Below are 11,542 nucleotides of genomic sequence, written 5' to 3' on the forward strand. Positions count from 1 at the left end.
GTCAGCACGCGCTCTCAACAGTAGGTCCACAAACCTCTCCCGATTCATCTCCAGTAGTAGAAGCCTCCGATCGCACCACTAACTCCGCCTCCGTTTCCCTCCTCAGCTGATATTAATATTTAAACATTCTCTATGATAAAAAATGTTTGTAAAAAATATTTTAATAACACGGTTTTGGCGGTTGTAGAGTTATAATGATGGTGTTCAAATACATAACATTAGACTAACGTTAGCCAGCTTATAGTATCTTGATTCAGTATGCCAGTATTTATTTGAGATATTGTTTTTTTATTAATTGAGCAGCAGAAAAAATATTCTTTATATTAGTCATCCAATTAGTCATTAGATTAGTCGACTAATCGATAAAATAATCGCCCAACTAATCGTTTAGTTAATAATCGTTTACCCCAGCCCTACTATGAAGAGCTTCTGTGTGTTAAAGCAGTCAAATGTATGAGCATATTTGTGAATATAATATATTAGATAATCCTTCTATAGGTATTTCTGTATACTAACATGCTTAGATTGCCAATAATGCTGATTGGTTGTGTGTTCTAGTCCAGTGGGGGTTGCCTACAGTGTCAGCCGCAGGGGTAATTGGGATGCTGAGTGCTGTGGTTGCCAGTATCATAGAGTCCATTGGAGACTATTACGCCTGTGCCCGTCTCTCCTGTGCCCCTCCTCCACCTATACATGCCATTAACAGGTACAACACCAAGACACAGCAGCACGCGATATAAAAACTGATTGAAATCTAGCTTGTTTTTTTGTCCTAATCTAATTTGTTCCACATTTTTCCACAGAGGGATCTTTATGGAGGGCATTTCCTGTGTCCTTGATGGCGTTTTTGGGACAGGAAATGGCTCCACATCTTCTAGCCCAAACATCGGAGTGCTGGGCATCACAAAAGTAGGATCTTTTCCTATTCAACCTCCCTTATTTCTTTTGTGACTTTAAGGCCAATAATTGGAACCCATACTCAGAAATTGTCCTCTGCATTAAACCCGTCCAAGTTAGTGCGGAAACATTAGGAGCAGTGAGCAGTGAAAACACACACTGCAAACCGTGGTCACACACCCAGAGCAGGGGGCAGCCACTTGCTGTGGTGCCCAGGGAGCGATTGGTGGTTAGGTACCATGCTCCATTGCACCTCAGTCCTGGGTATAGAGAGTGCTGTTCATTCACTCCCCCATCTGCATTTTTCCCGCCTGCATTTTCAAACCAGCAACGTTTGGGTTACACGTCCGACTCTCTAACCAGTAGGCCACGACATTTTGTGATTTTACTTACAACGAAGGAAAACAAAATAGCAGCATCTTGACTGGTAAACCAGTTTCCCCACCAACGGTGCTTGGCTTCAAGGAGCTGGGTGGTAAAAGCACATACAGTGAACAGCCCATGTGACACACAGCATCATGTGACTGCAGTGGATCATTGGCACCATAAAGACCGTAAATGCTGAAGAGAGCAGCTCTTGAGTTGCCAGTGAACTTCATTAAAGAAATAAGCTCTCTCTGGCTATGTACTCCCACAGTGCCGTGTTTACAGCAGTTCAGGAATGAACTACATATCATGGACACTACCATTCATAAGTTTGGGGTTATTATGTTTTTTTCCTTCTAAAGAAATGAATACTTAAAGGACAACTCCTGCGCAAAATGAACATTTGGTCTAATTACACATTGCTATCTAGTCAACCGTTATCTGAGATTTGTTTTCATGATTGCTGAATGTAAATAGTTTTATCTCTAAAAACAGTTTAGCCTATAACGCTAGTATAATGATAGTATATGGGGCATAGAGTAATGACAAATAAAAATCGCTTGTTATTACCACTAACAAGGCTCAAAATAGCCCCACACCAACACGACAGCATAACAAGGGTCTCTACATTCAAACCGAAGCATTGAGAACGTTGTTAGTGTCCATAAAGTTTATTAAGAAGATATTTTATACACACAGTCAACTTCGCGAATACAGGAAGAAGCCATCTTTGAAAAAAAGTCTCTACCAGTCGATCTACGAGCGCCGATCCAAGTGCGCTGAACTGTGCAGAATCTCATATGGTCCGTTGTTTCCAGTAGAAACACAAACACAAACCGTTTTCTTCTCTTCAATATGTACACGTAGCCTACTGTTCGCGCTCACCTTATCACCTTATTCACATCTCACCAGCGCACATGGATCGGCACTCGTAGATCGACTGGTAGAGACTATTTTTCCAAGATGGCTTCTTCCTGTATTCCCGAAGTTTACTGTGTATAAAATATCTTCTTATTAAATTGTATGGACACTGACAAAGTTCTCAATGCTTCGGTTTGAATGTAGGGACCCTTGTTATGCTGTCGTGTTACTGTGGGGCTATTTTGAGCCTTGTTAGTGGTAATAACAAGCGATTTTTATTTGTCATTACTCTATGCCCCATATACTAGCATTGTACTAGCGTTATAGGCTAAACTGTTTTTAGAGATAAAACTATTTACATTCGGCAATCATGAAAACAAATCTCTGATAACAGTTGACTAGGTAACAATGTGTAATTAGACTAAAGGTTCATTTTGCGCCGGAGTTGTCCTTTAAAATTGACAAAAAAGACAATAAAAAACGTGTATAATGTTACAAACGATTTATAAATAATGGCTGTTCTTTTAAAATTTATATTTATCAAAGAATCCTGACAAAAAATACATCAGGTTTTCCACAAAAATATTAAGCAGCACAATTGTATAAACATCAACAATAACAAGAAATGTTTCTTTAGGAGCAAAATCACAATATTTGAATGATTTCTGAAGTTATGAAGTAATGATGCTGAAGAGACAGCTTTGCCACACTGGAATAAATTACACTTTATTTTACTAAATGTATTAAAGTAAAAAAATAAAAAAAAATAAACACATTTTAAATTGGAGTAATTTCACATAATATTACTGTTTTTACTATATTCTTTGACCAAATAATTACTTCCTTGGTGAGCATCAGAGACTTTAAACATTACAAATCATACCCACCCCATGCTTTTGTGTATTTCAGTTGACAGGTTATCATTTAACTTGTTCTCAGTTGTTACTGTATATAAATAACAGTGTTTTTGTTGTCATTTGTGCGATTGTCATATCATTTAATAGATCAGCGACATCAAACTGCACAGAAAAAAATCTATATTTAGAAACTTTAACCATTACTGACAACAATTGCTTTGACATCCTTAGCTTAAAATTTAGTACATTAAATGAAAATAAATGAGTGTTTCTTCTCTCTGTGTGTAGGTGGGCAGCAGGCGGGTTATTCAGTATGGTGCAGCACTGATGCTACTGCTAGGTATGGTGGGTAAATTCAGTGCTCTATTCGCATCATTGCCGGACCCAGTTCTGGGAGCGCTGTTCTGCACACTATTCGGCATGATCACCGCCGTCGGCCTTTCCAACCTGCAGTTTGTGGATCTCAACTCGTCCCGCAACCTGTTTGTCCTTGGCTTCTCCATCTTCTTCGGCCTGGTGTTGCCCAGCTACCTCAAAGAAAACCCCCTCGTCACTGGTAGATGCCCAAACACTGATGCATGCATACTTTCATGCGAAATGATTACATGAGGAACAATGTAAGCATTCTTATTCTTTTCCTCTGTCATAGGTATAGTGCAGATAGATCAGGTGCTGAACGTTCTGCTTACAACTGCCATGTTTGTTGGAGGATCTGTGGCGTTTGTGCTGGATAATACTATTCCTGGTAGGTGCCAATCTCATAACACACTCATAAAAAAATTGTTGTGTGGAGCTCTATTTGTTTATATTTTTTTGTTGGTGTTTTTAGACCATGAAGGAACCAAGTGGACTTGTCCACTAGGGCTGCAACAAACGATTATTTTGATAATCGATTAATCTAACGATTATTAGAACGAGTAATCAACTAATTGTCGATTTTATTTGCCGGCTAATCAGTAAGTTTGGAACGATTATTCAGCTTTCAATTAGTTAAAACATTGAGTTATACATATTCTTACTATAATATATAAAAAAAGAAAATCAGTTCAGCTTTTGAAATAGTTGTTTTAATGAACTTAGAGCCAACTAAAGTGGTCATTCTCTTTAAGTTTTCCAGATTTTAATTAATTATTTTAATTTAATTAGTGCAGTTTTTTTTTTTTTCTTTTACCGCAATAGCGTTTGTAAAGTGCTGCATTACACTCTAGCGCCACAGCGCAGTAGCGGTCAAATCGCGATATTGCACGACCTTACATTGAGATCAAACGACTAGTCGACAACAAAGATATTTGTCGACTATTTTTTATTGTCGACTAATCGTTTCAGCCCTATTGTCCACGCATTTTAGTGTTCACATAGCTAATGCGACTAAAGTCACCAACATTTTTCGAAGAGTTAATTAAACATTCTAAACTTTTTTTTCTCTCTCTCTCTCTCTCTCATTGGTCATGCTTAGTTCATTCTGTTTCTATGTTATTCCAGGCTCCCTGGAGGAAAGGGGCATCCGTAAAATGAATCGTGCAAGCAGCACATCTAAACGGGAAAGAATGGAGTCTTACGACCTTCCTTTTGGTATGGACTTCCTGCGGCGCCATCGCATTTTCAAGTACATACCAATCAGCCCCACTTTCGCCGGCTACCAATGGAGCATCTTCACCCGCAACTGCCATGAACGCCACGACAGGAGAGAGGACGATATGCCAACAAAGCCAGAACTGGGAGAAAGTGGGGTATAGTGTTTAGCACCGGTAGGTTTTTAGGCGGTCGCCACAAAGCTTCATTCCACCCAGGCAGTGAATAGTCCAGTCGCTTAATTAACAGCCAGCTATAAACTCGTCTCATCCCACAATCCTTTGAAAACTCTACCCTTTTTGATTCACTCATCAAGTTTGTCATCAACACTAAAGTTGGTTTCTATATGTTAATACGGCTGCTGAAAACTCTGAAAGCGCAGCAGCTTTGGAGCTCATCTGAAGGTGTCTCCATGACAACAGCGAGTGGATGCAATGCAGGGTGTCCTTGTTCATCTCTTTCAGTGTGGGAGGATATGACAACAGAGACTTGATGGATGGAAAATCTACCAAATTTCCAATATCAGTGTTCCTTTTTTGTCTGACCTGCACCGCTCCGTCTGCACAAAGCATCGATGTATAGATAATTGGATGTGTTTGAAATTAGACAATGTACTAATGAGTGCCTGCGTGCACGCAGTGGCCGCTGTCACACAAATTCACAACACAAACATGCCCATACTCGCTTTATGCATGGCACTGTTCTGGATCCCGTTAAAGCGAGTGGAGCTAGTAGTGATGCAAGGTTATCGTGCTTTATGTTTGAATTGCACTGCTTGAATTAACGCACACAATGTAGTTAGCTTGTTCCTAATTTAACTTCCAGTGTCTGAGTCTTGCTTCCAAATGTGCAAGTCCCAATGCCTTAAATGTAAGGAAAAAGATTCAGTCATACAAATTTACGTTTTAGCCTTGTCATTATTAGTTAGCTGCTATTTTGATAAATAGTTAACGTTGAAGGGGGCGTTTCTTTTAATAAATGCTGTTCTTTGCCGCCTCGAAATGAAAGTCATTGCGAGTTTCAGAGGTGTACACTAGGCAGATAGCTATGCAGTAGGTAAAATGACACGAAAGACGAATGTAAAGTCAGTGCATGGTTTTTAAAAGAAGGAAGGAAAAAACTTGATGGTTGCACTCAGGCAGTCCCATTTTTATTTTTTGTCGGAATCTATTGAGCCCCCTTTTGGGCGCCACATTTTTGGTGTGTCATTTGTTTGATTATAGGTGGCACTTCCTCACTGCTGTTCAAGTGAACGTGGTTTATAATGTATATCCGCAAGCACTGGAGATGTAGTTTGTTTTTGGGCAGTGATGGGCATTTAGTGGGCATCTATTGACAGGCTCTGCCACTGTATAGATCCTATTAAAGGGATAGTTCCCTTTAAGGCCAATTCACACTGAACCGACAGACGGCAACCAATGGCAATACACTTCGGCGGGTTTTGACGGATCCGTGTGTTACCCCATTGAGCGCCTTCAATCGCCTTTTCTGAGTCACGAAGTGTTTGAGAAGTGACTTACCGTAATCTGCTGATTGTCCACATTGATCAGCGTTTGTTGAACTGGCCTTTATACTCCATTTTCACAATAATTACTATTCATTAAAAAATGAAAATTTTGTCCGTATTTACTCACCCTCATGTTGTTCCAACCCCGTAAGACCTTCGCTCATCTTCGGAACACGAATTAAGATATTTTTGATGAAATCTGAGAACTGGATCACTCCTCCATACTAGTCCATAGGCTTCTTGAGGAATTGAAATTTGCCGGCCTCGAAAAGTTAATAAATACATTGTTAAAATAGTCCAAGTGACTACAGTGGCTCAATCTTAACTTTATCAAGCGACGAGAATACTTTTTGTGCGCAAAAACAAACAAAAATAACGACTTTATTTAAACTATTCACTCCCTATGGGCCTCTAGTCAGTTAACGTAGTGTGATAGCGTAGAGCTACGTCACACGTAGGCTCACTATTGGCCGACGCTGGTCATGTGTTTGATGCGTGTGACTTACAATAACAGAAGCTGTTAAACTAGTAACCTGACTCGAGGCAGAGAGAGAAATAAACGAATAGTTGAAATAAAGTCGTTATTTTTGTTTGTTTTTGCGCACAAAAAGTATTATCGTCGTTTGATAAAGTTAAGATTTAGCCATTGAAGTCACTTGGACTATTTTAACGATGCCTTTAATAACTTTTCGAGGCCGGCAAGTTTCAATCCCTCAAGAAGCCTATGGACTAGTATGCAGGAGTGATCCAGCTCTCAGATTTCATCAAAAATATCTTAATTTGTGTTCCGAAGACGAACGAAGGTCTTACGGGGTTGGAACAACATGAGGGTGAGTAAATACTGACAGAAATTTCTTTTTTGGGTGAACTAACCCTTTAATATTTAGTTGTTTTTTTTTCTCATTTTTGTTTACATACATTTTATGATCTTTCCAATAACATATACAACTCAAAGTCTTTCAATGTACACTTACAGTTATGGTTACACAATTGAAACCAATTGTTGAGCATCCTAATTTCTCTCTGTCATTGGAGACTCTCATTTTCAGATGGACTGTTGACATCAGCGGTCATGAAAGAGCCTTACTTGATTTAAAAGTGTGCAGTTGTGCTTTCAGCTCTGTGATAACCTCACTTAGAGCTCAATCCGATGGTCGTATCTGTATCAGAGGCTTGCCATCTCATACTGTATCCACTTTAGATGCAGAGTTTCTTTGGTTGGTGTGTTATTTATTTATATGTCCTATGTCTACAATCTTTGTGCAAATCCTTTGCTTGACTGTAAGATTGAAAGCATGGAATGGGAGAAGTAACTCCACTCTAAATGATTGATTTGATCTACTGGAGGGGAGTGTGTTTTGCAACTGGTCAGCTTGATGCAGATAGAAATTGAGGTTTTATATTTCCACTGTCTAGATATTTACAACATAACTGGTGCTTCCTCAGTGGGTCATTCCAACAAACACGTTTCTGAGTTTTCTCCCTCTCACACACAATTTAGCTAACCTGTAGTATAGCCTTCATGATCTTATGTGTTCTTTTTTTTTTTTTTTTTTTTTACAGAAAACCCTAATTATGCAAGGACCATTTCACTTGGTAACAATGTTACAACTGTTACTTTGTTTTCAGCCTTATTAAAAAAAAAGCGCTCTGTGTATTATCACAGGAATGAACCAATCACTGAGTGTTTTAACTTGTTTGAGGATTCTTACGTGACAGTATTTAATGACAGTTGTTTAATGAACACTTGGAACAGAATGCTACAGTAATCGAGTGGAATAATAATTACAATCCAAATTCCTGTCAAAACATACAACATACTGTATGTCATAAGGAATCCAGAACTATAGCACTTTTTGTTCCTGAAAGATTTTATTATAAAACAGTCGGCACTCTGAAGTTTTGTTTAATGATTGTCTGAGAATCCAAAGTAAATGCAACTGAGAACGTGTGCCGTTTGCCTCTAAAGCACCTTCCATTCACACTCATAGTGCTTGCAGTGGTGTCAGTCCTCATCTCCTAACTCTTTTATCCTACAATAGTTTATTGTAATGTTATTGAAAACAGAATATGACCACTTATGAATAAGACCCTTTTCATCATGTGCTGTTGATATATCTCTCAATCATAAAGGTTTCGATGGCAGTGACATATACATATTTGTTTGTCCAGTAATAAGGATGATGTGTTAAATGTACAGTATATATGTAATATATGTCTGTGTGTGTATATACAGTATATATATATATATATATATATATATATATGCACATACATATATATATATATATATATATATACACAAATACATTTACAAATACAATTATATATATCGTTGGCCAATATTATTAGTACTGAAACAATATTGACGCTACATGGTTTTGATATGATAATATTTTGGTAACAAGCAGTTGTGATGAATCCCAGTATCCGCTGCTGAGATTTAAAGGTTGTAATGGGTCTTAATAACATAGTGGCATGTGATTCAAAGAGAAACAATCCTTCAGTTATTTTGAAGGGGATATATCTGAAGAATATACTTGGTCTATCTGAATAGTAATATCTTTTTAATGTTTTATTCTTGTTTTTTATACATCAGTTTGTTTTTTACAGACAAAAAAGATGTTTGGAAAAAAAATCATATAATCTTAAACCATCATGCTGCAAAGCGCACCACTTTGTTACATTATTTAAGAGTAAAACAAATCTTTTTGTTGTTGTGGTTGTTGTTGTTGTCTTTTTTTTTTTTAATCTTTAGTTTGATTGAATATTTTTGTTAACTAGACTGTTTTCATATTGTATTTTTCTAACATTAATTCCTGTTCATGTTAATAGATTTAGAAAGAGGTGCAATGCTTTGAGACTATTATAAATAAAAGAATCTCTATATTAAGTGCAGAATGTGCTATATTCTTGGACCAGCCGTTTGAGCTCCTGTTAGTAGAAACAGCAGAAATTGTTTTGTTCCATCTTCCTAAAGATATATTTAACAAGATGTTTCTGAGCAAATCATAATGTCTTTTGTCTTTTTTTATGTGTATTTGTTTGTGTGTATCATTGTAATTATTATATTGTCCTTAAAGGTGCAGTAAGCAATTTCTGATAAATGCTTTTGAAAGTGGATCGGGCGGAGCACCAAAACTCATTTGTAGCCAATCCGCAGTAAGGGGCGTATCCACTCATTAGGGGGGGAAGTGCCTGTATTGCATAAAGGGTTTTTTGAATTTGGGGGTGAAACCTTCAAGATTGGGTGTGATCATTTTGGTTAGGGGTGTGTTTGTTTTGGTTATTTCAAATATCAACAGTTTTTCACAGAAATTGCTTACTGCACCTTTAAAAATAATAGTAGATTTTAAAGCTATACTGTGTAACTCTTAGTTTATTCTTAGCTAAAAACACTTAGTACTTTCAAACATATGTGTTCATTAATGTATATTTACATTAATGAGCACATATAAGTAATAAAGTATTCTCGTGAGTATAATATGCCATTGTAAATACATACGAGTAAGGGGTTGTAATGTCGGTCGCCATGTTGCCCCGCCATCTTGAAAGTACATTAGCCAAAGAGGGACATACCTGTTCAAGCTTCGCCTTTCGTGTTTACATTTGAGTTAACACTCATGGACGAGGTCGAACTGGAATCCATGTTAATCTTGGACTACATTGGCCACCGTACGAGTTAAAACAAAATCGGAATTGAGAGCAACAGAAACTAATATTCACTGGATGGTCATATACCTTTTCACCGCTATATGGGGTAAAAATCACACAGTGTAGCTTTAAAATAATTATTTTAATGATTATTACTAGTTTGTTTTAGTTTTTTTTTGTTGTTGTTTTTTTCGGGTGGAAAAACTAAAATTACGTTTCATATGAAAGATTGAGTTACTATCTTTTTAGCTGAATAAAAATAAATGCAGTTCTCTCCTGTCTGATCTTGAAAACTCATTAAGTATATCAGGTTACATCTGTGCTTCACTTCTGCTTCTCCCATCATCAGCCCGGTGTGTGTGTGTGTGTGTTGACCGTTACAATCTTGAGTTAACATGATTAGTCACACACAACTTAACCCTTTGTGCTGTTCAAGGTCTTTTTGACACCAAATGACGTTTGCTAAAATAAATTATACGGATTATAAAATAAAGAAAACGGACTAAAAAATGTATTTTTTCTAATTTATTTCTCATTTATTGTTTCTAAATTTGCAGAAACAATAAATGATAAACTCTAAAGACTCCAACTTTTCTCTTTGTAACGTCTTTTTCGGGTTTGATTCTAATCAATGTAATGTTTGACAAAAAGTCATTTTTATTGTTATAATTGTGATCTCTTAATATGTAGATATGAATCCAACTGGAAAAAAAACTTGTGAAAAGATGTCTTTCAGTTAGTCAAATAGCAAATAGTGGAGCTCTGCAGCCATCTACTGATTAAAGTGATCATTTTTTACTTTTAAAATGCATTTTCTAAAATATGGCCAAAAATATTACACTAAATATTGTCAAATTATCCTTGTTAACCCCATTAAAGTTAGAAATGTGGGTCTTTTTTAAGTTTATTTTACATAAAATAATGTTTTTTTATGTATAAAAACAAAAACTGCACAACTGTGATGGAATACCATTAATAAAATGAGTAAAATTACATTTGTTTGAAAAAAACTGTCAGAAAAAAAGGTACGAAAGCTGTCACTGGGGCGGTACCTTTTCAAAAAGGTACACTTTTGTACCAAAAGGGTGCATATGCACCCTTTAGGTACAAAAGTGTACCATGAGGGTACAGTGACAGCTTTCGTACCTTTTTTTTCTGACAGTGAAGTACATTATGAATATAGGCATCACCATTCATCTTAATGTAATATATTACAGGCCTAAAAAAAGTTTCTACTGGTGAATATGTCTGGACAGAGAAAACAATAAAAACACAATATTTAGATATGAGCAAAATAATTTGTCCTTTTTACGTCACACTATTAGTTTTAAATCTTTTTTTTAATCCTGAGCCCCTGAAACACTTTGGAGCTTTTTAGGCTTTATTAACCCGTTAACAGTGCTCTGAACAGATGGGGTGATCAGAGGGTAGCAGATGACAAGAGATTAAAACGATACCATTCCCAGCTCATTTTCTGACCTGATTATGACCCATGATGATGATCTAAATCTAATCCTCACTGCCAGCATCGTTAACCCATTTGTTTCCAAATTTGCCACTGCTGGATGAGAAAATGTGTAGGCTACTCCTTGAATAAACAAGTGAAACAAACTGCTGGCATAAAAAAGAATTATTACAATCAAAAATAACTTTTGTTTTAATGTAGCCTGTTTTAAAATGTAATTAATTCCTGTGATGGCAATGCTTTATTTTATTTTTATTTGTGCATCTCTCAAGTGTCACATGATTATCCTTCGGATATCATTCTAATATGTTTATTTGGTACTCTGTTGTTAATAATGGTTCTCATTATTAGCAGTGAAATAGT

The 11,542-nt window shown here is 36.7% G+C and overlaps 1 protein-coding gene across 2 annotated transcripts in view; it reads left to right on the forward strand.

Moving 5' to 3' along the window:
• The window catches only part of slc23a2 (solute carrier family 23 member 2), a 54,483-nt gene extending 44,488 nt beyond the window's left edge, over window positions 1-9,995 (forward strand). For both annotated transcript variants that reach the window (XM_039681726.2, XM_039681733.2), the window contains 5 exons: window positions 559-706; window positions 804-909; window positions 3,270-3,537; window positions 3,631-3,726; window positions 4,464-9,995. In XM_039681726.2, the coding sequence (XP_039537660.1) occupies window positions 559-706; window positions 804-909; window positions 3,270-3,537; window positions 3,631-3,726; window positions 4,464-4,717 (872 nt within the window). In that variant the 3' untranslated portion in view covers window positions 4,718-9,995. The remainder of the gene's footprint in view (window positions 1-558; window positions 707-803; window positions 910-3,269; window positions 3,538-3,630; window positions 3,727-4,463) is intronic.
• The last annotated feature ends 1,547 nt before the right edge of the window (window positions 9,996-11,542 follow it).

The sequence above is a fragment of the Pimephales promelas genome, chromosome 14 (genome assembly GCF_988280905.1).
Source record: "Pimephales promelas chromosome 14, fPimPro1.hap1.1, whole genome shotgun sequence".
Classification (NCBI taxonomy): Eukaryota; Metazoa; Chordata; class Actinopteri; order Cypriniformes; family Leuciscidae; genus Pimephales; species Pimephales promelas.